At 39.5% G+C, this 26,595-nt stretch overlaps 2 protein-coding genes across 2 annotated transcripts in view; both read right to left on the bottom strand.

Moving 5' to 3' along the window:
* UBE3C (ubiquitin protein ligase E3C) overlaps positions 1 to 12,797 on the bottom strand; it is a 46,543-nt gene extending 33,746 nt beyond the window's left edge. Inside the window, exons 1-11 of the mRNA XM_053467713.1 lie at positions 12,713 to 12,797; positions 10,388 to 10,496; positions 7,878 to 7,931; positions 6,183 to 6,257; positions 5,162 to 5,302; positions 4,314 to 4,429; positions 3,490 to 3,647; positions 2,705 to 2,858; positions 1,848 to 2,068; positions 1,015 to 1,169; positions 183 to 370 (exon numbers count right to left, since the gene is read on the bottom strand). Of these exons, the coding sequence (XP_053323688.1) occupies positions 183 to 370; positions 1,015 to 1,169; positions 1,848 to 2,068; positions 2,705 to 2,858; positions 3,490 to 3,647; positions 4,314 to 4,429; positions 5,162 to 5,302; positions 6,183 to 6,257; positions 7,878 to 7,931; positions 10,388 to 10,453 (1,328 nt within the window). The 5' untranslated portion in view covers positions 10,454 to 10,496; positions 12,713 to 12,797. The remainder of the gene's footprint in view (positions 1 to 182; positions 371 to 1,014; positions 1,170 to 1,847; positions 2,069 to 2,704; positions 2,859 to 3,489; positions 3,648 to 4,313; positions 4,430 to 5,161; positions 5,303 to 6,182; positions 6,258 to 7,877; positions 7,932 to 10,387; positions 10,497 to 12,712) is intronic.
* The window catches only part of DNAJB6 (DnaJ heat shock protein family (Hsp40) member B6), a 261,352-nt gene that overhangs the window by 85,353 nt on the left and 149,404 nt on the right, over positions 1 to 26,595 (bottom strand). The window lies entirely within an intron of this gene.

Genomic DNA, 26,595 nt, shown 5'->3' with positions numbered 1-26,595 from the left:
TTGTAATGTAAGGGAGTTTTACTTTACAGAGGCCGGTAGATAAGTGAAACAGCCTCCCAGCAGAAGTGGTAGAGGGTAATACAGTGAGGGTATTAAGCACGCATGGGATAGGCATATGACTCCTGAATATAAGACGAGATCTCTCTATCATTTTAAGCATGAAGGTTATTATTAACACTTACCTGACTTTTGGCACCATCATCCGGTGTTGCACCATTAGCGTGTGGCATATGGAGGCCATCAAAGTGAAGACTTCCTCGCTGGCTGAATCTCTCCACACCATGCTGAGCAGGGTATTGGTCTGCTGCTTGGTATCCAGTTTCTTTAGACACTCCTCGGTGATATACTGCACCGACATCTTACCGTCACCCTAATACCGCAAAACAAAAGCTTTTCAGGGCCGTGCAGGAAGAAATCGAACGGAATAATAATAAATTCAGTAAAGCTAAGCGGCTCGTAAAGCAATAAGCAGAGGTTTAAGGGCTTTCTACGAGCTGTGCCGATAATCGGCTTTTACCTATCCGTAAACGCTTAAAGCAAGCGCTCCAACTGAAACCGATGCACATGGGGGTCTCATTAGAACCCCCTGTAAGTCTCACGCACGCCCGAGCTGAGTGCTAAACATAACACCTTCCGAGGAGGACATGGATTTGGCCAAATGCATCTTCTACAAGGCAAGAAGATGGGAGCTTGGAAACCACAAGATGCGTTGGCACGCGTTGTGAATCCCTCTATAGCACCGGATGCAAAAAAAAAAAAAGTCAATGAAAACGCGTGCGATGGCTGTTACTGAAAGAGGGATCTGCTCGATTTACAATAAATTAGGAGGTTGAGGAGGAATTAGGACAGCAGGTGGTGGGACGGACGGTTTCATTTCCAGAATGCAGGTTCTGGCATTAAGCGGATAGACTGTGAGCCTTTAATGTTAGAATAAGTAAGGGAGTCGGACAGAACAAGGTAGGCAATTTTAGAGAATAGGTACAGCGTGAGTGGCAAGCAAAAACGGTGCCTTACAATGGTGGTAGCCATCTTGCTAATGTCGTCGTCGTCATCTTCTGAGTCGCTTGTGAGCTCTTGATGGTTTGCGCTGGACGATGACACAGGGAGCTGGGTGAGAAACATCTGGAGGACTCTCAAGTAAACAAGCATTCCTTCTTCTGACAAGCTTCCTGAGAAATACAGGTCATATATATGTAATTAGAACATAAAGCCATTCAAGTAAAACTCCATGTAAATATAAACCAATACATACAATATGTTACGATAATATAATTAAAAAAAATCCCAGAAAGACACAATACTTCATTATTTTGGCATTTTGGGCCCTGATAACAACAATATTAAAAATATTTTGTCCTTGATCATGCTGTATACAGTAATAACCCCCGTGCTGTATACAGTAATAACCCCCAGTAATAACCCCCCCATGCGGTACACAGTAATAACCATTGGAACACAGGAGCGATGGGAGTGGTAAAGGGCCATTGGAACACAGGAGTGATGGGAGTGGTAAAGGGCCATTGGAACACAGGAGTGATGGGAGTGATAAAGGGCCATTGGAACACAGGAGTGATGGGAGTGGTAAAGGGCCATTGGAACACAGGAGTGATGGGAGTGATAAAGGGCCATTGGAACACAGGAGTGATGGGAGTGATAAAGGGCTTCTGTACGCCTATGAAGATATTGCATCTTCCAAACTTTTGAACAGGTAGTGTGTGTAAAGTATAGATAACAAAACGTGCTGGCGTAGACACATCTCTTCACAGCTCACGCTCTCTGTCTTGACTTTCCGCAGAAATGTAATAAATAAATAAATGAAAAAGTGACGGAGACATTATGTTCTGTACCTAAATATGTTTCTCCAGCCGTCAGCACAAAGTAGAAGAGCCAGGGGGCTTTATCGCATTTCCTCGCACGCTGGGACTCGCTAGCAAGCAGCGCATCCAGAAAAAGCTCATACGGGAAAGCGGTTTGCACGTCTGCGAGAGCGGGGATGATGAAATGGAATATCTGATCCGTGTACGGTGCAGCCAGGAACTCCTCGGTAAACGCCGTGAAAACCTGCTGCCTACAAGACACACAAACAGTCGATTTCTCTCCGATTAGAAAGCACATTTGTGTTTAGTAAGATATTCTGTTTCTGTCCTATTACGCTACCACTCAAAAGTTTGGGGTCACCGAGCTGTTTTCATAGAAAATAAGGAAATTTCTAACATAATTGTAAAAAGGTTTTCTAACGATCAATTTTCCTTTTAAACTTAAACTTGGATCAGTGAACACAACATGCCATTGGAGCACAGGAGTGATGGGAGTGATAAAGGGCCATTGGAACACAGGAGTGATGGGAGTGATAAAGGGTCATTGGAACACAGGAGCGATGGGAGTGATAAAGGGCCTCTGTACGCCGATGAAGAGATTCCATTAAAAATCAATAGTAAATTACAACATTAACCCTGTCTGCGCTGGATTTCTGATCCACTTCATGCTTTTCTTTCAAAAACAAGGACATTTCTAAGTGACCCCAATTTGTTGCGCTGTAATATATATGAGAAAGGTGTATCTTATGCTGTCTTTATAAGGTAGAATATGGCTATTTGCAAAAATCCAGCTGGTAGCCAACACCATAAAGCATTTGGCTCATTGTAGGTGATGTAAGTTGCCCGAGAGTCGCATAACACAAACCGCCAACGGAGGAACGTCTTACCTCGCATCCTCAGAACAGGAGTTATACGTAAAGTGCAAAGGTTTCAGAACATTTTCTAGCAGTACTTTAGCGATGGGTACTCTGGAGACATCTGCATATTCAACGCTCGGTGGAAGTTTGTTATTAATTAACAAGTAGAGAGACCTGTAGAATCCTGAAATGCAGATACAGAAAATCAGATACGTAATCGGAACCATAAGACTTTGACTTCATTTACATTATATCCTTATACAATAATGTCTTTGCAGTGTGCTTTTTATATCACATTTGTTGCCCTGGGGTAAATCCAGACTGAAACGGTAAACTTCAACACTAAAAGATTTTCCAAAGCGGTGTAGGATACAACACAAAATAAATATACAAAAATATATAGACACACCGTGTCGTATTCTAGCCTAGGCTAACTAGGGCAGGAGATCTTAGGGGGCATTAGCCCGTCTGCCACATAACAGGGAGCCAACGGCCTTCTTGAAAGATCAGTTTCCCCGTAGCAATACTGATCAACAGGCAAGTTAAAAGGGCTATCGCCAATCGGCACAGCTTCCATAGTTAATTTCCGCCCAGTGCTTCACATCGTTGAAAGGTGGATCTCTGGGATGTGATGTCATCTCAGTAAGGACGGCGACACGGAGGAGGCTTAACGCAGATAAATATGTATATAAATATACATATACATATACATATAATGTATATACACACACATACAAACATACAATTTGGAATGATTAGACAAGAAGATTGTGAAAAGTTTGGAAAACCTGATTTCTTTCTTCAAGAAGACTGACCTTTTAGAATCATGTAGTGCAAAATTTGTTCAACTAGCGCAGCCACGCATCTGGCGTCTTGTAGAACAGGCAAATATGTGTTTTCTGATGCAAAAACCTCCAACATCCTCATCGGTAGTGCAACATTCAGGCTGTCGTCATGACAATTCTGCAACAACCTTAAAAAAAAGTAATGCACAAGGGTAAACTCAATGTTTGTGGCATAAATATTTTTGCAACTACATTGGGCACTTGGTTGCGAGAACTAGATTCTCAAACAGCAGAGGATCATGATTGGGGAAACATATAAAAAATATCAATTTAATATTAATGCATTTCTTGAGCTATTTCCCCATGTTTTGTAACCACTGCTGGGTATATACACTATTGTTCAAAAGTTTGGAGTAACTTAGAAATTTGTTTGTTTGTGAAGGAAAAGCAACCAACTAAAATAACATGAAATGGATCAAAAATCCAGTGCAGACGGGGTTAATGCTGTAAATGACTATTGTAGCTGGAAACGTTCATAGGCATACAGAGGCCCTTTATCACTCCCATCATTCCTGTGTTCCAATGGCCCTTTATCACTCCCATCACTAATGTGTTCCAATGGCACGTTGTGTTCGCTGATCCAAGTTTAAGTTTAAAAGGCTAATTGATCGTTAGAAAACCCTTTTGCATTTAAGCTACAGCTAGAAATTTTCTTGTTTCACATGAAAACGACTCAGTGACCCCAAACTTTTGAACGGTAGTGTGTGTCAACCAAAAGAAAAACCTCCATTACCATCATTAGGGCAAAAAGCATATTACAGGACAGACCTTTACTGAGAGGCTCCAGCCCTTACCTGCAACATAACCCCAAGAGTCTCTTGATCTGGTAGAGACAGGTGAGTCTGTCTGGACCCAACAGCTGTTTTACAAACTGGGAATTCTGCTTTATTAAGTTCTGACATATCCATATCTGCAAGAAAAAGATCACCAGAGAATTAGCAGCATCAGAGTTTAGCCACAGACTTCTAAAGGGACAGATTATGACCTGCCCAGCGTCAAAGAATCATCCTTACTCACAGGTTATGATGTCATTTTAGTCTTCAATCAGTATAATTTAGCTGCCGTGAAGTTATGCATAAGAAGTAATGTGACGTTTAAAAGGTCATCTTACCACCCTAGCAGCCCACTGAGTGGTCCATTCAAAAGAAACCTTCTCTTGGCTGCTATTGTGATTACACTAGAACCACTTTTTATCCGTTTGCCTCAACGTTGCAAAGCCACAATTTATTGAAGGGTCCAAAGAACTAGCACTAATATTATCAGAGAACGCAGCTCTCTTAGCACCACAGAGACATAGAATTTGATGGCAGATAAGATCCATTGGGCACATCTGGTCTGTTTGATGCACCAGCTTCTCGAGGGGCATCTCACATCCTCCGATCGCTTACCAAACCATACAACCAAACCTTACAGAAAGTGAGAAGGGTGACCAACAGACCATACCAGCACGCGTGACAACATAGTGGAAACGTCTCAATCTGTAAAGATTTTTTTCTTCTTCAAATGGGAGAATAGTTCCAATCAGAATTTATAGTGAATAACAGTTTCCAGGTGATAAGCCTTTTAAGGGGACCATCCTGACCTTGGACCTTATCTTTCTAAGAAGATTAATATATATATATATATATAGCATTATACCTACCAATCGTTTGGAATCCTCACTCTGTCTGTAAAAAAATAGGAGCTTCCGTACTAAGAGGATGAGGTTGGCGCCGTTAGCCGCACTCCCATTGGCCGAAGCGGAATTGACACAGTAATCGAATTCACTTCTCTGAATGGCGTACTTGAAAAAAGGAAAACGGAGGTGCGTTAAAAACGTAGGACATGTATTTTAAAGAAAGAACTCATAATCCTTCCCAAATATCTAAGAGGATGAATTAAGCATATGGAAGGCATTGCTGTTGGTGTATTGTTGGGGATACACTACAGACACCTGAATATATATATTTATATATATATATATATATATATATATATATATATATATAAGGATCGGGAGGTAAACTGCATTGAAGAACACATCAGCTTTTGAGCAGAAAAAAAGTGAAATCCTTTTATTTGAAATGTCTTAAAATCTGTCAATCTGTCACCGAGCGAGTTTTAATAATATTAACTGAATCCATGCTGCGTTGATGCCAAGGTTGTATTTGGTGAAACTGTTGGAATTAATAATAAACAATTTTGTGAATAGAATTTTTAAATTAAGAATATTAGAGGAAGGCCTCTGACACGTGTCGCACACTAACATTACATGTATGACCTAAAACCTATTGGCCGATTGGACATCCGGGTCCAATGGAGTCCAATCCTGATTGGCCGGTATCGTGCAGCCCGTGCACCAGATATCCTGAATGTTCTACGGATCATGGCTTTGCGCCTTTGACGATAAGTGAAACTGTATCTCATCTAAGACCACAAAACGGAGACACTAAGAAGGCAGCAAACCAGCCAGAGGGAAACAACTCATGGCTTTCGGTATACGTTATACAGCAATTGTTATATACAGGATCCCCGGCAGCCTTCGGGAACCCCATTAGGACGTGGCTTCTTTATTTATAAGCTCTACAAAACATCAGCTACTTAATGCTGTAGTACCCCCCTAACATTCAAATACAGACAAGTTATTTGAAATTAATTTTGTCTTTTAATTTTTAAACCCGTACTTGCAGTTTTCTGTCCCTGTAGCCTCGTACGTAGGACTGGATGATTATTGCGTTCTTCAGCCTCCTTCGTTCTTCCTACGAATAGAAAGATCCGAAACATTTTAAATAAAACGAGAGATTGTCACGCACAAAGCCGGGGCATCACGTAGAATTTCACTTGTTTAGAAGATATATCCCTACAGATGCCCGTGTCGTCCTAGGTGGCACCTACAGGAGGTCGACATAATGTGAATGGCTTTCTAGCTCGTCTACTAGTATTCCATCATTTTTATACATATTTTGGGATTTCTGCATCTTTCACAGTGAATGATGGAAGTTTACCAGGGCAAACCTATCCCTATCTATGATCAGAAATAGCTTAGGGTGGTGGCACCAGTTTAAAACATGATGTGAGGCCCTTTAACAGCATAACAAAAATATTTATTTCATGCTGAGTAAAAAAAAAAAAGAATAAAAAAAACACAATTAATATATTATCTTTTTGGTGTAAAAAAGAGAAATGGAGATACGAAAAGCGACTGGCCCCCTTTCAAATCTTAGCCCATAAGACTTCCAATCGCTTGATTATTACCTTACATCATCTCTTTTATTTTTCAATTATAAAAGTTTATGGTAACAATTACCCAACAGTTTATTTCACTACTATTAAAAAGAATGTTTATTCTGTAGAATCGTTAATATAAATGGCTGCTCGGAATCCATTCTTAATTCTTTAGGTTTTGCCACAAACGCGAAATTAGGGCAATTACATTTATTTCTTTTTTTCTTTTTTTTATATATATTTGACAGTATTCAACAATAAAAAAAAAATAACAAAAAATATAGTTAACTGAATGAAGTGTCATGAATATCCCTGTTGGTCTTAATTTAATAAAGTGTAATTTATCAAAGTAATTTGAATTTTTTTTTTGTCGGAAATATGTACTATAGAGACAGTCAGCAGAAAACTTGTGGATTTGAGTCTCTGAAGGCTCCTACTGCAAAAAGGGCTGAGCTGGCCCTGTATAATGCATGATTCAATGGTTGGGAAGACTTGAAGAACTCACTATTAACTGTATATTTTACATAGAAACATAGAATTTCTCAACAGATAAGAACCGTTCAGCCCATCTAGTCTGCCCCTTCTTGCAGCAGAAGATCAATGTTGATATATAGTGAAGTCAAGAAGCTGAAACACAGCTCTCCTGCCATCTCCCCCTTTATTGAATAGACCCATTTGTCTCAACGTGGCACAGCTAGCATATGGAATCTGGTTCTGTCCGAATTCCTATCATTAGCGTATCTAATCACCATACAGCTTAATGGGGAGGGATAATCCAGCAGGAACATGGCTCCTTTCTACACTGATTTCTACTAAATTGCTTTCTACTCTCCCCGGTCGTCCAGCCAACTTACAGACTCAAGCGTCAAGGAAGACTGATATTCCTAGACCACTACAAAACTCATAGAAGTCACAACAATGTGCTGTACAATAAAGTAAACACACAGAAAGATTATATATATATACATATAATACATATTATATACATATATTATATATATATTATATTATATACATATATTTTATATTATTAAATATATAATATTATAATATATATATAATATATATATATTATTATTATATTATATAATATTATAATATATATAGATATATAATATAATCCAGGAAGGTATTCTATAAACTAATGTATTTACCTCTCTCTTACGTCTCTCCTCCTGAGTACGGTGCAGAAGGGAAGCTTTTTCTTCCTGAAATTAAAATAAATATTCTGAAACACACGCCATGCAATTAATGATAATTAATTATACACAAACACAAGGGCACTAACAGATGCTTCTCTCCTTATGTATATTTCTGAAAACATGACACTACTTGGTAATGCTGCATTTTTGTTTCGTTCTTCCAATGTATGGGAGGTCTCATTAGCCTCCGAGGAACTCACGCAAGCCTAAGCAGCGAGTATAACGCGTGTGCTGTGACACGTTAAAGAGCTGGAACAGAAAATGATTATTTATGGGGGGCAACTCAGCTATCATTTAATAATCATAATAATCATCATATAATAATTCTGATCCTGGGAAGGAGAAATCAAGATGGAGGCTCTGATGGAAGACGTACGTAAGGTGCGCTTCTAATACATACACATTTCTTATTTAATCAATAAACACGGAATAAAAAGGGTTAATGAGCGTGCAGATGGGGGAAAGGTGATAGATTCGCTTTGAGTCACACTGGTTTACATTAGAACAATGTTTTATCTCCATTCCTTAAAAGAAGTGCATCTTTCTCTAATATAGAAGCAGAGCCGCCACAAGAAGTGTTCATTAGCAAGAGAAATTGGTACATTTAGCGCAGACTGGAATTTCTTATTCCTACCCTTTCAGGAAATAGCTATCCGTAAAAGAGCGATAATAATTTCAATTCCGCGCAACCGACTCTCGCAGGCAGGATATCATTTGCAGAATATATGTTTTGCAGGATATACCTTAATGAGATGACCGCAGGCTTTTTTTTTCTTTACAAATGTAAAAACCAAGGACAAGAGAGATCAAAAGACACTTAAAGTCCCCGTCCAATAATAAAATCATCAAACTACCCACCATATCCTGATCTCAACTGTATTATTTCACCTTATTTGTTTCTTTGTTCTTTGTGCTCCAGAACATGTAAGTGTCCAGAAGACTTAAAAATAAGTAGAGGGCTTAATAAATCGATTTATTTATTTGATATATACGCTACCGTTCAAAAGTTTGGGGTTAATTAGAAATGTTTTTGGTTTTGAACAAAAAGCTAATTTTGTGCAATAAAATGACATGAAATAGATCAGAAATCCAGCGCAGACGGGGTTAATGTTGGAAATGACTATTGTGCTGGAAACGGCTAAATTTTAATGGAATCTCTTCATAGGCGTACAGAGGCCCTTTATCACTCCCATCACTCCTGTGTTCCAATGGCCCTTTATCACTCCCATCACTCCTGTGTTCCAATGGCCCTTTATCTCTCCCATCACTCCTGTGTTCCATTAGCCCTTTATCACTCCTGTGTTCCAATGGCCCTTTATCACTCCCATCACTCCTGTGTTCCATTAGCCCTTTATCACTCCCATCACTCCTGTGTTCCAATGGCACATTGCGTTCACTGATCCAAGTTTAAAAGGATAACTGATCGTCAGAAAAGCTCAGTGACCCCAAACTTTTGAACGTCCGCGTAGCAATAGATAATGTTTCGGAGTATTTTATGAGAGTTTGCAGAGCTGCTGAGGATGCAAAGTAAAATCCCGCAAATGCCAAGGACGTGTTATTTAACAGCTTTAAAAAAATATCTAGGGAAGGCAGCAAGGTGAATGTTAAAGGGACAGGTTAATGTCCCTGACACCCCCATTCACTCTGTGATCACTTTACTATGCATTCCTCCAAAACGAAAAAAAAATAGCACTTACCTGACACATAAGAGGCAGTCCTGCAGCAGCCCGCTCCCAAATCTCATCTACATACTAGCACCAGACCAGTAAACATGTTAAACACTGCTCTTAGATGGTAATGGACTAACTTATGGGTAGTCCGGGCTTTCACCACAGCCTAGACCTTGACGATCCTACTCGATCACCAAGTATTTCAGGATCCAGGAAGCTGCTGGCACAATAACACCGAGAAGGCATGGGAACACCACTGGTGTTTAATGGGTTAAATTATGTCTTTTTAGGGGCTTGTTGCAGCACCATATACAGACAGGGCTGGACTGTGCGTTCAAATAGACCCTGGCAGTTTAAGGACATGGAGAAACTGGACCAGCCAGGTATATCTGCCTTCAAATGGGTTTCTCTAAGAGCAAGCTGGAGCGAATGGCTGTTTTTTAAAAGGGTTTTTGGGTTGACCTCATTCTGAAGTCCATTATGAAGAAGCTGCTTCTCAAGACATATTTTCTATATTTTTTATACCTCTTTCTCTGATTATTGGCCTTCGTGTCACTTTAAAGCAACCTCTATGCAAATGACTAAGCTCCAAATATCTCTCAAGCTGGAGGCACCTGTTCATCGGCGGTGCAATGTAATAAGTCAACTTCTATATTTGTGCTTTCTGGCTTCATCCGTGTTGGAACAATGCCTTCGCCGATCATAAGGCAGGCCACGCAAAAGACCACTTATATGTACTTCATTTACAGACTGAACAGATAATATTTCAGAATGAAAATACGTGGATTTTACCTTTCTACTCGCGCCTCCTAGCGAAACCTTCGGCCTTGTTTTGAAATCTCCCTCAAAGCTGAACATGGTTACAGTTTATCCCATCTAGAAGATATAGCCTGATGGGATGCTGAAACAGAGAAGCAAAATTATATATATATATATATATATAGATAAAGACATTTGTAAAATAAAAGAAAGGCGCAACATCACGGCCACCGTTATAGAGTTAAGAAGTGAAAGTGAATAATAAGGCAAAAAGCATCATATCTGCGTTTATCGAACTTTGTAAATATGATTACTGTATTGCTGTATTAAGTATAAAGGATCGCACGCTTTCAAGACTATGCAGGACTCTTAAGGAAAACTCTCTAAGTTCTCACGGACGCTAACAAGACTCCTCAGGGGCTGCCCCATCCTCTGGAAAGGCCTTCGATCCTTCAAAAAGTCCCAAGACCCACTTCTTAAAGAACGCCAATGAACTTACACGTTAACTCCCGTCATATTCCTTTGGCTCACCTTTCCTAGTCCCTCTCCCCCAATACTTACACTACTGCGGCAGGTCCATCCATAACAACGGCACATTTACCTCTAGCGTAATACGCCCTAACTCCCTCTAGATTGTAAACTCTTTTGAGCAGGGCCCTCCTCACCTTTTTCTGTAAGTCAGATTGTTATGTTATATACTACGACTCATATCCTGTTTACCCATTGTACAGCACTGCGGAATATGATGGTGCTATATAAAACAATAAATAATAATTTAAAACTGAATTTGGCCAAGAAGTATCACGCAATAAAAAGTCTCCACTCTCTTTTCACTCTTACGTTTCCTTTTCTGTGCTGGGACTGTAAGGCGTGCAGAGACTGGCCTACGAGACACATTATTCTGTTCACACAGTAACGGCATGTGATACATTTGATCGCTTATATAACACTCAGTACAAGGTTGCATAAGTAATGGCTCTGTGACAGCTCTGATGTATAGAGATCATATACAATCCGGGCCTCTGACGTATAGAGATCATATACAATCCAGGGCTCTGACGTATACAGATCATATACAATCCGGGGCTCTGACGTATACAGATCATATACATTTCGGGGTTCTGGCGTATAGAGATCATATACAACCCGGGGCCCTGATTTATAGAGAACATATACAATCCGGGGCTCTGACGTATAGAGATCATATACAATCCGGGGCTCTGACGTATAGAGATCATATACAATCCGAGGCTCTGACGTATAGAGATCATATACAACCCGGGGCTCTGACGTATAGAGATCATATACAACCCAGGGCTCTGACATATAGAGATCATATACAATCCGGGGCTCTGATGTATAGAGATCATATACAATCCGGGGCTCTGATGTATAGAGATCATATACAATCCGGGGCTCTGATGTATAGAGATCATATACAATCCAGGGCTCTGACGTATAGAGATCATATACAATCCGGGGCTCTGACGTCACTCCACAATTAAAAAGCACGCAACTCCTTAATAAAAATACTAAATACTACTAATAATAAAAAGCATATTAGCCGAACAAAGGACATGCGCAACTTCACCCGGTTTGTTTCTGCCCAACAGCATATAGGATACCAGAAACTTCCATTTCTATGTAATAGTATACTTTAGCATCGTGTTGACATTTAATATGAAGAAAGATTATATACGTTAAAGCGATAGCATCACTTTAAGGCGACCCCATTGTACAGCGCTGCAGAATATGACGGAGCTATTCAAATCAATGAATAATAAGAATTTCATGAAGTCGGTGAAAATGTTACTCCTAGCGCATTATTACAATTCAGTGTTTTGTGAAGTAATTCCAAATTCCTTAGTTCGCTACCGGCTTAACATATGATACTAAAATGCCCCAGATGCCCCCGTAACCGTCGACAACCGCCCAACATAAAGAGGCAATAATGTGTTTTCCGTGTCATTATATCATCCTTACGGTGGGTCGCACAATATAACACCATATTTACAGTATTTATAGATTAATATTACTGAATGTATGACATCATAAGCAGAGTGGGCTGTCCCTACATATAATATCAACTGCAACATATAGGGCTTTGTATCATATTAGAAACCAAAACAATTAATTCAGCATTCATTTCATTAAACACTATAGTTTTTGCCCCCCTGAATGGCATTGCCAGGTGACGTCACTGACCCAGTACATCTTTTGAATACACAAAAGATATCCTAGTCACAGTGACGTCAGCCCCGTAAAGGGTTGCCAGGCGACCCGTAATCGCTCCCATAGTGTTAGTAAAGTAACGGTGGGAGCCGCTTGGACCATACGAGTACCCCCCCTCTCTCTTACTTTCCCGGGGAGGGTGAGCGATGCTGGGGTAGCTTTCTGGCCGGCCGGGTCCCTGTTGTCACCTGCAGCGCATGCGCGTAGGACTTCCCCTGACGTCAGTGGCGGCGACCGACGCGGTGGTGATGTCGTGACGTTTCCCCGCCCTGTGGAGAGCGGTCGCAGGCGCAGCGGGGGAGTAGGTCGAGTGCTTTGGAGTGACAGGGCGAAAGGAAAGGCAGGAGGAGAAGGGGGTGTGAGAGCAAAGAAGGGCAAGAAGGTGGCAGGGAATAAGTTCGCGGGAGAATAAGAGGGGCACAAGGGTATGAGTGCACGGGGGGGGGTAAGAGGGGGGCAGGGCTATGAGTGCACGGGGGGACTAAGAGGGGGGCAGGGGCATGAGTGTCCAGGGGGGTAAGGGGCTGACAGGGGCGTGAGTGTCACTGGAGTCAAGCTATCAGACAGTTTCAAATCAGTGGTCATGCCATCAGACGCTTTTTCTTTAGATTAGCAAAAGGTGCCTTAGACCTGGAAATGTGATAATAATCATAAAATGTTACAATTTTAGTGGATTTTGCAGAGTTCTCACACAAATATATCTCCCTGCAAAATTAGATACGTTTATTAAACAAATTAAAGGTAAATATCCGCTCATATCTAGCAAATTACCTTTTATAACATTTCTGCATATATTACAAAATTCCACCGTTGGACCAACACATTTACACTGCACATATCTCACACACACACACCCCTATATAATATCTTACAATATGGTGCATTTTTACTGTGGAAATATAAAGATATAGCACCCCAAATAGCAGTGCAGTACTTGATAAATGTCATATTTCAACATTCTACATGGGGTTAAAAAAAAAATCCCCCCATTGGACCAATACAGTTACACTGCACATATCTCAAACACAACCCCCTCTATTATTTCTGAGAATATGGTGCCTTTTTACCGTGGAAATTTAAAGCTATAGTGCCCCAAGTATCAGCCCGGTAGAAAGCAACCGTAATTTTTCAACATTCTACATGGGGTTGAAAAAAATTCCCCCATTGGACCAATACAGTTACACTGCAGATATCTCAAACACATGCCCCTCTATTATTTCTGAGAATATGGTGCATTTTTACTGTGGAAATTTAAAGTTATAGCGCCCCAAATATTAGCCCAATACATAGCAAATGGGATTTTTCAGAAATCTACAGGGGTTAAAAACAATTCCCCCATTGACCAATACAGTTACACTGCAGATATCTCAAACACATGCCCCTCTATTATTTCTGAGAATATGGTGCATTTTTACTGTGGAAATTTAAAGCTATAGCGCCCCAAATATCATCCCAGTAGACAGCAACTGGCATTTTTCAGCATTCTACAGAGGGTTAAAAAAAATTCCCCATTGGACCAATACAGTTACACTGCAGATATCTCAAACACATGCCCCTCTATTATTTCTGAGAATATGGTGCATTTTTACTGTGGAAATTTAAAGCTATAGCGCCCCAAATATTAGCCCAATTCATAGTAAATGGGATTTTTCAAAAATCTACAGTGGGTTAAAAAAAATTCCTCTATTGGACCAATTCAGTTACACTGCAGATTTCTCAAAGACATGTCCCTCTATTATTTCTGAGAATATGGTGCATTTTTACTGTGGAAATTTAAAGCTATAGCACCCCAAATATCAGCCCAGTAGACAGCAACTGCCATTTTTCAACATTCTACAGAGGGTTAAAAAAATTCCCCCATTGGACCAATACAGTTACACTGCACATATCTCAAGCACACCCCCTTCTATTATTTCTGAGAATATGGTGCATTTTTACTGTGAAAATTTAAAGCTATAGCGCCCCAAATATTAGCCCAATACATAGCAAATGGGATTTTTTTAAAATCTACAGGGGTTAAAAAAAATTCCCCCATTGGACCAATACAGTTACACTGCAGATATCTCAAACACATGCCCCTCTATTATTTCTGAGAATATGGTGCATTTTTACTGTGGAAATTTAAAGCTATAGTGCCCCAAATATTAGCCCAATACATAGCAAATGGGATTTTTTTAAAATCTACAGGGGTTAAAAAAAATTCCCCCATTGGACCAATACAGTTACACTGCAGATATCTCAAACACATGCCCCTCTATTATTTCTGAGAATATGGTGCATTTTTACTGTGGAAATTTAAAGCTATAGCGCCCCAAATATCATCCCAGTAGACAGCAACTGGCATTTTTCAGCATTCTACAGAGGGTTAAAAAAAAATTCCCCATTGGACCAATACAGTTACACTGCAGATATCTCAAACACATGCCCCTCTATTATTTCTGAGAATATGGTGCATTTTTACTGTGGAAATTTAAAGCTATAGCGCCCCAAATATTAGCCCAATTCATAGCAAATGGGATTTTTCAAAAATCTACAGTGGGTTAAAAAAAAATTCCTCTATTGGACCAATTCAGTTACACTGCAGATTTCTCAAAGACATGTCCCTCTATTATTTCTGAGAATATGGTGCATTTTTACTGTGGAAATTTAAAGCTATAGCACCCCAAATATCAGCCCAGTAGACACCAACTGCCATTTTTCAACATTCTACAGAGGGTTAAAAAAAATTCCCCCATTGGACCAATATATTTACACTGCGCATATCTCAAGCACACCCCCTTCTATTATTTCTGAGAATATGGTGCATTTTTACTGTGAAAATTTAAAGCTATAGTGCCCCAAATCTCAGCCCAGTAGACAGCAACCGTCATTTTTCAACATTCTACAGGGGGTTGAAAAAAATTCCCCCATTGGACCAATACAGTTACACTGCAGATATCTCAAACAAGTGCCCCTCTATTATTTCTGAGAATATGGTGCATTTTTACTGTGGAAATTTAAAGCTATAGCGCCCCAAATATTAGCCCAATTCATAGCAAATGGGATTTTTCAAAAATCTACAGAGGGTTAAAAAAAATTCCTCCATTGGACCAATTCAGTTACAGTGCAAGTATCTCAAATACACCATCCTCTATTATTTCTGAGGATATGGTGCATTTTTACTGTGTAAATTTAAAGCTATAGCGCCCCAAATATTAGCCCAATACATAGCAAATGGGATTTTTTAAAAATCTACAGGGGTTAAAAAAAATTCCCCCATTGGACCAATACAGTTACACTGCAGATTTCTCAAAGACATGTCCCTCTATTATTTCTGAGAATATGGTGCATTTTTACTGTGGAAATTTAAAGCTATAGCACCCCAAATATCAGCCCAATAGACAGCAACTGGCATTTTTCAACACTCTACAGAGGGTTAAAACAAATTCCCCCATTGGACCAATATATTTACACTGCACATATCTCAAGCACACCCCCTTCTATAATTTCTGAGAATATGGTGCATTGTTACTGTGAAAATTTAAAGCTATAGCGCCCCAAAAATCTGCCCAGTATACAGCAACTGTCATTTTTCAACACTCTACAGGGGTTTGAAAAAAATGCCCCCATTGGACCAATACAGTTACACTGCAGATATCTCAAACAAGTGCCCCTCTATTATTTCTGAGAATATGGTGCATTTTTACTGTGGAAATTTAAAGCTATAGCGCCCCAAATATCATCCCAGTAGACAGCAACTGGCATTTTTCAGCATTCTACAGAGGGTTAAAAAAAATTCCCCCATTGGACCAATACAGTTACACTGCAGACATCTCAAACACATGCCCCTCTATTATTTCTGAGAATATGGTGCATTTTTACTGTGGAAATTTAAAGCTATAGCTCCCCAAATATCAGCCCAGTAGACAGTAACTGACATTTTTCAACATTCTACAGGGGGTTAAAAAAAATTCCCTATTGGACCAATACAGTTACACTGCAGATATCTCAAACACATGCCCCTCTATTATTTCTGAGAGTATGGTGCATTTTTACTGTGGAAATTTAAAGCTATAGCGCCCCAAATACCAGCCCAGTAGACAGTAACTGCCATTTTTCAACATTCTACAGGGGTTTAAAAAAAAAATCCCCATTGGACCAATACAGTTACACTGCAGATATCTCAAACACATGCCCCTCTACTATTTCTGAGAATATGGTGCATTTTTACTGTGGAAATTTAAAGCTATAGCGCCCCAAATATCAGCCCAGTCGACAGCAACTGCCATTTTTCAACATTCTACAGGGGGTTTAAAAAAATTCCCCATTGGACCAATACAGTTACACTGCAGATATCTCAAACACATGCCCCTCTATTATTTCTGAGAATATGGTGCATTTTTACTCTGGAAATTTAAAGCTATAGGGCCCCAAATATCAGCCCAGCAGACAGCAACTGACATTTTTCAACATTCTACAGGGGTAGAAAAAAATTCTCCCATTGGACCAAAACAGTTACACTGCAGATATCTCAAACACATGCCCTTCTATTATTTCCGAGAATATGGTGCATTTTTACTGTGGAAATTTAAAGCTACAGTGCCCCAAATATCAGCCCAATACATAGCAAAAGGGATTTTTCAACATTCTACAGAGGGTTAAAAAAAATTCCTCCATTGGACCAATACAGTTACACTGCAGATATCTCAAACACATGCCCTTCTATTATTTCTGAGAATATGGTGCATTTTTACTGTGGAAATATAAAGCTATAGTGTAATTTAGTTATAAATATAAAGGTCCTGGTATATGTCACTGTCAAACAACCCCCCAATATGTGTTCAGGAACATCTCCTGAGTACAGCGATACCCCACATGCATGGGTTTGTCAGATTGTTTGGCTGGCAAAAGGCTACTTTTGGGACATGCGTAATTCAGGTAGTCATTTGGTCATTCTGCCTCTATATCCTCTTTGGATCATCTTTGAAGCAGACTACTTCAATTTACCCCATCAAACCATATATTTTTGAAAACTAGACACCACAAAGTATTTCAAATGCTGGTATTTTAACCCTTTTATGCATGAGATTCTACCACCTGTCTTTCCCAAAATTTAATTTTGTATTTTTTTCCACACAAATTGTACTTCAGGAATGAATTCATAGCTCCTGGTATGCGTCACTATCGAACATATATAAATAAATATAAATATTTTTATATTCTCATGCATAAAAGGGTTAAAATACCAGCATTTGAAATACTTTGTGGTGTCTAGTTTTCAAAAATATATGGTTTGATGGGGTAAATTGAAGTAGTCTGCTTCAAAGATGATCCAAAGAGGATATAGAGGCAGAATGACCAAATGACTACCTGAATTACGCATGTCCCAAAAGTAGCCTTTTGCCAGCCAAACAATCTGACAAACCCATGCATGTGGGGTATCACCATACTCAGGAGATGTTGCTGAACACATATTGGGGGGTTGTTTGACAGTGACATATACCAGGACCTTTATATTTATAACTAAATTACACTATAGCTTTATATTTCCACAGTAAAAATGCACCATATTCTCAGAAATAATAGAAGGGCATGTGTTTGAGATATCTGCAGTGTAACTGTATTGGTACAATGGGGGAATTTTTTTTAACCCTCTGTAGAATGTTGAAAAATCCCATTAGCTGTCCACTGGGATGATATTTGGGGCGCCATAGCTTTAAATTTTCACAGTAAAAATGCACCATATTCTCAGAAATCATAGAGGATGGTGTGTTTGAGATACTTGCACTGTAACTGAATTGGTCCAATGGAGGATTTTTTTTTACCCTCTGTAGAATGTTGAAAAATCCCATTTGCTATGTATTGGGCTGATATTTGGGGCACTGTAGCTTTAAGTTTCCACAGTAAAAATGCACCATATTATCAGAAATAATAGAGGGGCATGTGTTTGAGATATCTGCAGTGTAACTGTGTTGGTCCAATGGGGGAATTTTTTTTAACCCTCTGTAGAATGCTGAAAATGCCAGTTGCTGTCTACTGGGATGATATTTGGGCTGCTATAGCTTTAAATTTCCACAGTAAAAATGCACCATATTCTCAGAAATAATAGAGAATAGTGTGTTTGAGATACTTGCACTGTAACTGAATTGGTCCAATGGAGGATTTTTTTTCAACCCTCTGTAGATTTTCGAAAAATCCCATTTGCTATGAATTGGGCTAATATTTGGGGCGCTATAGCTTTAAATTTCCACAGTAAAAATGCACCATATTCTCAGAAATAATAGAGGGGCATGTGTTTGAGATATCTGCAGTGTAACTGTATTGGTCCAATGGGGATTTTTTTTAACCCCCTGTAGAATGTTGAAAAATGTCAGTTACTGTCTACTGGGCTGATATTTGGGGCGCTATAGCTTTAAATTTCCACAGTAAAAATGCACCATATTCACAGAAATAATAGAGGGGTATGTGTTTGAGATATCTGCAATGTAACTGTATTGGTCCAATGGGGTTTTTTTTTTTAACCCTCCGTACAATGCTGAAAAATGCCAGTTGCTGTCTACTGGGATGATATTTGGGGCGCTATAGCTTTAAATTTACAAAGTAAAAATGCACCATATTCTCAGAAATAATAGAGGATGGTGTGTTTGAGATATTTGCACTGTAACTGAATTGGTCTAATGGAGGAATTTTTTTTCACCCTCTGTAGAATGCTGAAAAATGCCAGTTGCTGTCTACTGGGATGATATTTGGGGCGATATAGCTTTAAATTTCCACAGTAAAAATGCACCATATTCTCAGAAATAATAGAGGGGCATGTGTTTGAGATGTCTGCAGTGTAACTGTATTGGTCCAATGGGGGAATTTTTTTTAACCCTCTGTAGAATGCTGAAAAATGCCAGTTGCTGTCTACTGGGATGATATTTGGGGCGCTATAGCTTTAAATTTCCACAGTAAAAATGCACCATATTCTCAGAAATAATAGAAGGGGGTGTGCTTGAGATATGTGCAGTGTAAATAAATTGGTCCAATGGAGGAATTTTTTTTAACCCCTGTAGAATGTTGAAAAATGACGGTTGCTATGTATTGGGCTAATATTTGGGGCGCTATAGCTTTAAATTTCCACAGTAAAAATGCACCATATTCTCAGAAATAATAGAGGGGCACTTGTTTGAGATATCTGCAGTGTAACTGTATTGGTCCAATGGGGGAATTTTTTTCAAACCCCTGTAGAATGTTGAAAAATGACGGTTGCTGTCTACTGGGCTGATATTTGGGGTGCTATAGCTTTAAATTTCCACAGTAAAAATGCACCATATCCTCAGAAATAATAGAGGATGGTGTGTTTGAGATACTTGCACTGTAACTGAATTGGTCCAATGGGGGAATTTTTTTTAACCCTCTGTAGATTTTTGAAAAATCTCAGTTGCTATGAATTGGGCTAATATTTGGGGCGCTATAGCTTTCAATTTCCACAGTAAAAATGCACCATATTCTCAGAAATAATATAGCGGCATGTGTTTGAGATATCTGCAGTGTAACTGTATTGGTCCAATGGGGAATTTTTTTTTAACCCTCTGTAGAATGCTGAAAAATGCCAGTTGCTGTCTACTGGGATGATATTTGGGGCGCTATAGCTTTAAATTTCCACAGTAAAAATGCACCATATTCTCAGAATTAATAGAAGGGGGTGTGCTTGAGATATCTGCAGTGTAACTGTATTGGTCCAATGGGGGAATTTTTTTCAAACCCCTGTAGAATGTTGAAAAATGACGGTTGCTGTATACTGGGCAGATATTTGGGGCGCTATAGCTTTAAATTTTCACAGTAAAAATGCACCATATTCTCAGAAATTATAGAAGGGGGTATGCTTGAGATATGTGCAGTGTAAATATATTGGTCCAATGGGGGAATTTGTTTTAACCCTCTGTAGAGTGTTGAAAAATGCCAGTTGCTGTCTACTGGGCTGATATTTGGGGTGCTATAGCTTTAATTTTCCACAGTAAAAATGCACCATATTCTCAGAAATAATAGAGGGACATGTCTTTGAGAAATCTGCAGTGTAACTGTATTGGTCCAATGGGGGAATTTTTTTTAACCCCTGTAGATTTTTAAAAAATCCCATTTGCTATGTATTGGGCTAATATTTGGGGCGCTATAGCTTTAAATTTCCACAGTAAAAATGCACCATATCCTCAGAAATAATAGAGGATGGTGTGTTTGAGATACTTGCACTGTAACTGAATTGGTCCAATGGAGGAATTTTTTTTAACCTTCTGTAGATTTTTGAAAAATCCCATTTGCTATGAATTGGGCTAATATTTGGGGCGCTATAGCTTTCAATTTCCACAGTAAAAATGCACCATATTCTCAGAAATAATAGAGGGGCACTTGTTTGAGATATCTGCAGTGTAACTGTATTGGTCCAATGGGGGAATTTTTTTCAACCCCCTGTAGAATGCTGAAAAATGACGGTTGCTGTCTACTGGGCTGATATTTGGGGCACTATAGCTTTAAATTTTCACCGTAAATATGCACCATATTCTCAGAAATAATAGAGAGGCATGTCTTTGAGAAATCTGCAGTGTAACTGAATTGGTCCAATAGAGGAATTTTTTTTAACCCTCTGTAGATTTTTGAATAATCCCATTTGCTATGAATTGGGCTAATATTTGGGGCGCTATAGCTTTAAATTTCCACAGTAAAAATACACCATATTCTCAGAAATAATAGAGGGGCATGTGTTTGAGATATCTGCAGTGTAACTGTATTGGTCCAATGGGGAATTTGTTTTTAACCCTCTGTAGAATGCTGAAAAATGCCAGTTGCTGTCTACTGGGATGATATTTGGGGCGCTATAGCTTTCAATTTCCACAGTAAAAATGCACCATATTCTCAGAAATAATATAGGGGCATGTGTTTGAGATATCTGCAGTGTAACTGTATTGGTCTAATGGGGGAATTTTTTTTTAACCCCCTGTAGAATGTTGAAAAATGGCAATTGCTGTCTACTGGGCTGATATTTGGGGCGCTATAGCTTTAAATTTCCACAGTAAAAATGCACCATATTCTCAGAAATAATAGAGGGGCATGTGTTTGAGATATCTGCAGTGTAACTGTATTGGTCCAATGGGGAATTTTTTTTAACCCCCCTGTAGAATGTTGAAAAATGTCAGTTACTGTCTACTGGGCTGATATTTGGGGAGCTATAGCTTTAAATTTCCACAGTAAAAATGCACCATATTCTCAGAAATAATAGAGGGGCATGTGTTTGAGATGTCTGCAGTGTAACTGTATTGGTCCAATGGGGGAATTTTTTTTAACCCTCTGTAGAATGCTGAAAAATGCCAGTTGCTGTCTACTGGGATGATATTTGGGGCGCTATAGCTTTAAATTTCCACAGAAAAAATGCACCATATCCTCAGAAATAATAGAGGATGGTGTGTTTGAGATACTTGCACTGTAACTGAATTGGTCCAATGGAGGAATTTTTTTTAACCCTCTGTAGATTTTTGAAAAATCTAATTTGCTATCAATTGGGCTAATATTTGGGGCGCTATCGCTTTCAATTTCCACAGTAACAATGCACCATATTCTCAGAAATAATATAGGGGCATGTGTTTGAGATATCTGCAGTGTAACTGTATTGGTCCAATGGGGAATTTTTTTTTAACCCTCTGTAGAATGCTGAAAAATGCCAGTTGCTGTCTACTGGGATGATATTTGGGGCGCTATAGCTTTAAATTTCCACAGTAAAAATGCACCATATTCTCAGAAATAATAGAAGGGGGTGTGCTTGAGATATGTGCAGTGTAAATATATTGGTCCAATGGGGGAATTTTTTTTTAACCCCTGTAGATTTTTGAAAAATCCCATTTGCTATGAATTGGGCTAATATTTGGGGCGCTATAGCTTTAAATTTCCACAGTAAAAATGCACCATATTCTCAGAAATAATAGAGGGGCATGTGTTTGAGATATCTGCAGTGTAACTGTATTGGTCCAATGGGGAATTTTTTTTTAACCCCCTGTAGAATGTTGAAAAATGACAGTTGCTGTCTACTGGGCTGATATTTGGGGCGCTATAGCTTTAAATTTTCACAGTAAAAATGCACCATATTCTCAGAAATAATAGAGGGGCATGTGTTTGAGATATCTGCAGTGTAACTGTATTGGTCCAATGGGTAATTTTTTTTAACCCTCTGTAGAATGTTGAAAAATGGCAGTTGATGTCTGCTGGGCTGATATTTGGGGCGCTATAGCTTTAAATTTCCACAGTAAAAATGCACCATATTCTCAGAAATAATAGAGGGGCATGTGTTTGAGATATCTGCAGTGTAACTGTATTGGTCCAATGGGGGAATTTTTTTTAACCCTCTGTAGAATGCTGAAAAATGCCAGTTGCTCTCTACTGGGATGATATTTGGGGTGCTATAGCTTTAAATTTCCACAGTAAAAATGCACCATATTCTCAGAAATAATAGAGAATGGTGTGTTTGAGATACTTGCACTGTAACTGAATTGGTCCAATGGAGGAATTTTTTTTAACCCTCTGTAGATTTTAGAAAAATCCCATTTGCTATGTATTGGGCTAATATTTGGGGCGCTATAGCTTTAAATTTCCACAGTAAAAATGCACCATATTCTCAGAAACAATAGAGGGGCATGTGTTTGAGATATCTGCAGTGTAACTGTATTGGTCCAATGGGGGAATTTTTTTCAACCCCATGTAGAATGTTGAAAAATTACGGTTGCTGTCTACCGGGCTGATACTTGGGGCACTATAGCTTTAAATTTCCACAGTAAAAATGCACCATATTCTCAGAAATAATAGAGGGGGTTGTGTTTGAGATATGTGCAGTGTAACTGTATTGGTCCAATGGGGGGATTTTTTTTTAACCCCATGTAGAATGTTGAAATATGACATTTATCAAGTACTGCACTGCTATTTGGGGTGCTATATCTTTAAATTTCCACAGTAAAAATGCACAATATTGTAAGATATTATATAGGGGTGTGTGTGTGAGATATGTGCAGTGTAAATGTGTTGGTCCAAGGTTGGAATTTTGTAATATATGCAGAAATGTTATAAAAGGTAATTTGCTAGATATGAGCGGATATTTACCTTTAATTTGTTTAATAAACGTATCTAATTTTGCAGGGAGATATATTTGTGTGAAAACTCTGCAAAATCCACTAAAAATTGTAACATTATATGATTATTATCACATTTCCAGGTCTAAGGCACCTTTTGCTAATCTAAAGAAAAAGCGTCTGATGGCATGACCACTGATTTGAAACTGTCTGATAGCTTGACTCCAGTATGAGTGTCCAGGGGGCTAAGAGGGGGTCAAGGGAATGAGTGTCCAGGGGGGTAAGTGGGGGTCAAGGGTATGAGTGTCCAGGGGGGGTAAGAGGGGGCATGGGTATGAGTGCCCAGGGGGTAAGAGGAGCAGGGCTATGAGTGCATAAGGAGGACGTGGGAATGAGTGGCTTGGAGGGTAAAGGCCCAGGATTCAGAATGCATTACAGGAGAGTAATCTACACAGAGAATGGGAGTTATTCACTAAACAGAGAATTGTAAGGAAAGCTGTGGTTGCAACTTGCCAACTTCACTATATGTTATGAAGGTACAACAACCAGTGAGCTGCTGCAGGAAGAGCTTGGCTGGCCCTGGATAATGTATAGTTAAATCTGTGAGATTGTTTTGTTAAAGTATGTATTATACAGGCACAGCTCAGGCTTTCTTGGTGGTGAAGTTGGCCAATGATGGCCCTCTCTACTGGATTTGGTGAGTGGAAACCACAACTCAGAGGACGGGAAGGTATCTGAGGCGAGCTTCTCTGTGGATCTAGGTTCCGGTGTAAAGGACGCAGTTGTGACATTTAAGCAACCGAGAGGGGTTTATTCGCTAAATGGAGAGTTGTCAGGAGAGCTGAGGTTTAACTCTCACTTCATTATGAAGGGCCAACACCAGCTGAGTTCTGTTAGTGATATATGGCAGTAAACATGCTAATGTGTATGTTATGTAAAGTGAAGGAGCTGAAATATATCTCTCCTGTTAACTCTCCCTTTAGTAAATAAACCCCAGAGAGTATAGAATTGCAAGCCGAGACCTCTTTGCCTAATGTATCGGTTTATCTTAGTCTGTCAGCTCTAGTCTCATCATTCCCTTTGAATGTATGAACCGTAACAAGCACTGCGTAAATATATATATATAGTGTGTGTGTATAGGAAGTGAATAAATAGGAATTTTGATGGTCATAACAAAGGAATGACTCGGCAGATTGCATGACTCGGCAGATTCTGTTAGCTGCTCTGGTGACCAGCTTCAAACTTTCCCATCAGCCCCCACAACAGGTTACTAGAAACAGCTTCCACGCTCAAAGTTTTCAAATGGTGAGAATTCACGCACGCCTCCCGCACCCCATGTGGGCATTTTACAAGGATATGGCATTCCAATCAATAAGACGTCACTAAAAATGGCTTCCCGTGACCATGAGAGCTTTAATCCATGACTCGACAGCGGTGATATGGCAGACAATATGCTTGAGGACTCTTCAGAAATGACAGGTGACAAGGTTCGCAACGTGTTTTCATCACAAGAGCTGCTGGTCACAACTGACCGTTGTGTGTACGCAGAGCTAAAAGTGTACACGATACCCAAAAGATGCACAAACTGATCTGATGGATGCTTCAGATGTGTGGAGAGGACAATGTTCCAAGACTCTAAAGGGAGAGCTGTGGTTCTAACCTCTCAGGGTTGTGTTTTAACTCATTGAACTAAAGGGCCGTCTCCGGTGAACTTCTGCTGCGGGAAGAGCTTGGCTGGTGCTGTATAGTTAAATCCCTGAGATTTCTCCAAAACCTCCTTACACACAGGACTGTATTATGCAGGGCCAGCTCGGCCCTTGTGGCTAAAGATGTTTGCTAGGGATGGCCCACGTAATAAATACAGAATCATGGAAACCCTCCTGGCAGTTATCCCTTTAGTGAATAAACTCCAATGTATGATATGGCATTTTGGGGGTTTATATCTTTGGGGGTGGGGGGCTGCTGGAGCATTCAGCGGCATTCCAAAAAACATGGAGACATAGAATTTGACAGCAGTTAACCATTTGGCCCGTCTAGTCTACACAGTTTTGTCCTGCATGTTTTAACTCCGTCACTGTATGAAATTCACTATATTATCTATCATCCTCCCAGTAAAGCAAACCTTCCTTGCATTACATCGAAGCCACCGCTGCGGTAGTTTTAGACTATGACCTCTTGGTCTAACATTTCTCCCCCTCTGGAATGTTTGTTGTTCCTTCATTGTTGAATCCCTTTACGTATTTCTCCTCCAAGCCGTACATATTGATATCGCAAGGCAAAACCACCTCCTCCTCTATACTACTAATGTTGCATTTCCGGCTTACCTTTAAGTTCTCAGACCTGATTTCCCTAAATCATCAGCCATTTGAGGGATCATCTCCAAAAATACATACCTTACCTTTGTTACTGTTTGAATTATTGCTAATAAAAATAGCAAAAATAATGTTGGCCAAAACTGATTCCTAAGGTGCTCTTCTAATAAGAATATTCACAATTAAATATAATAATATTGCATTATCCATTCAGCTATTTTAATATCCAAACCAAAAAGTAAAACTGCCCCCTGTCACTAAGGGGAGCGAAAACCCCGGTTCATGAAGGAGTTGAAAAGAGTTCTTAGTGTAGCCTACCCTGGGAACTTTCCTTGTCTGGCTATATTTTCTTGTTCCCTGGGCTGAATGGTGCAAAAACACATTTCATAGTAAGCCACCCATATTTTTAGCAACTGCATAGTTACGCCGATATGGTATATACAGATTTAAATTTAATTGTAAAGATGTGACACACAATCTGCTGCTGCTCCATAAATAAATGCAACATAACTCAGAGACGCGCTACCTCTTAATCAAATCAACGGATTTATTGTAATTTTGGCTAAGATGAAGTGAGTGCCTGTGAGCGAGGGAAAGCTTGGTCCTCTGGTCTTGCTTCTTGATCCCC

Source organism: Spea bombifrons, chromosome 5, assembly GCF_027358695.1.
Source record: "Spea bombifrons isolate aSpeBom1 chromosome 5, aSpeBom1.2.pri, whole genome shotgun sequence".
Taxonomy (NCBI): Eukaryota; Metazoa; Chordata; class Amphibia; order Anura; family Pelobatidae; genus Spea; species Spea bombifrons.
This window is presented reverse-complemented; position numbering and strand designations above follow the sequence as displayed.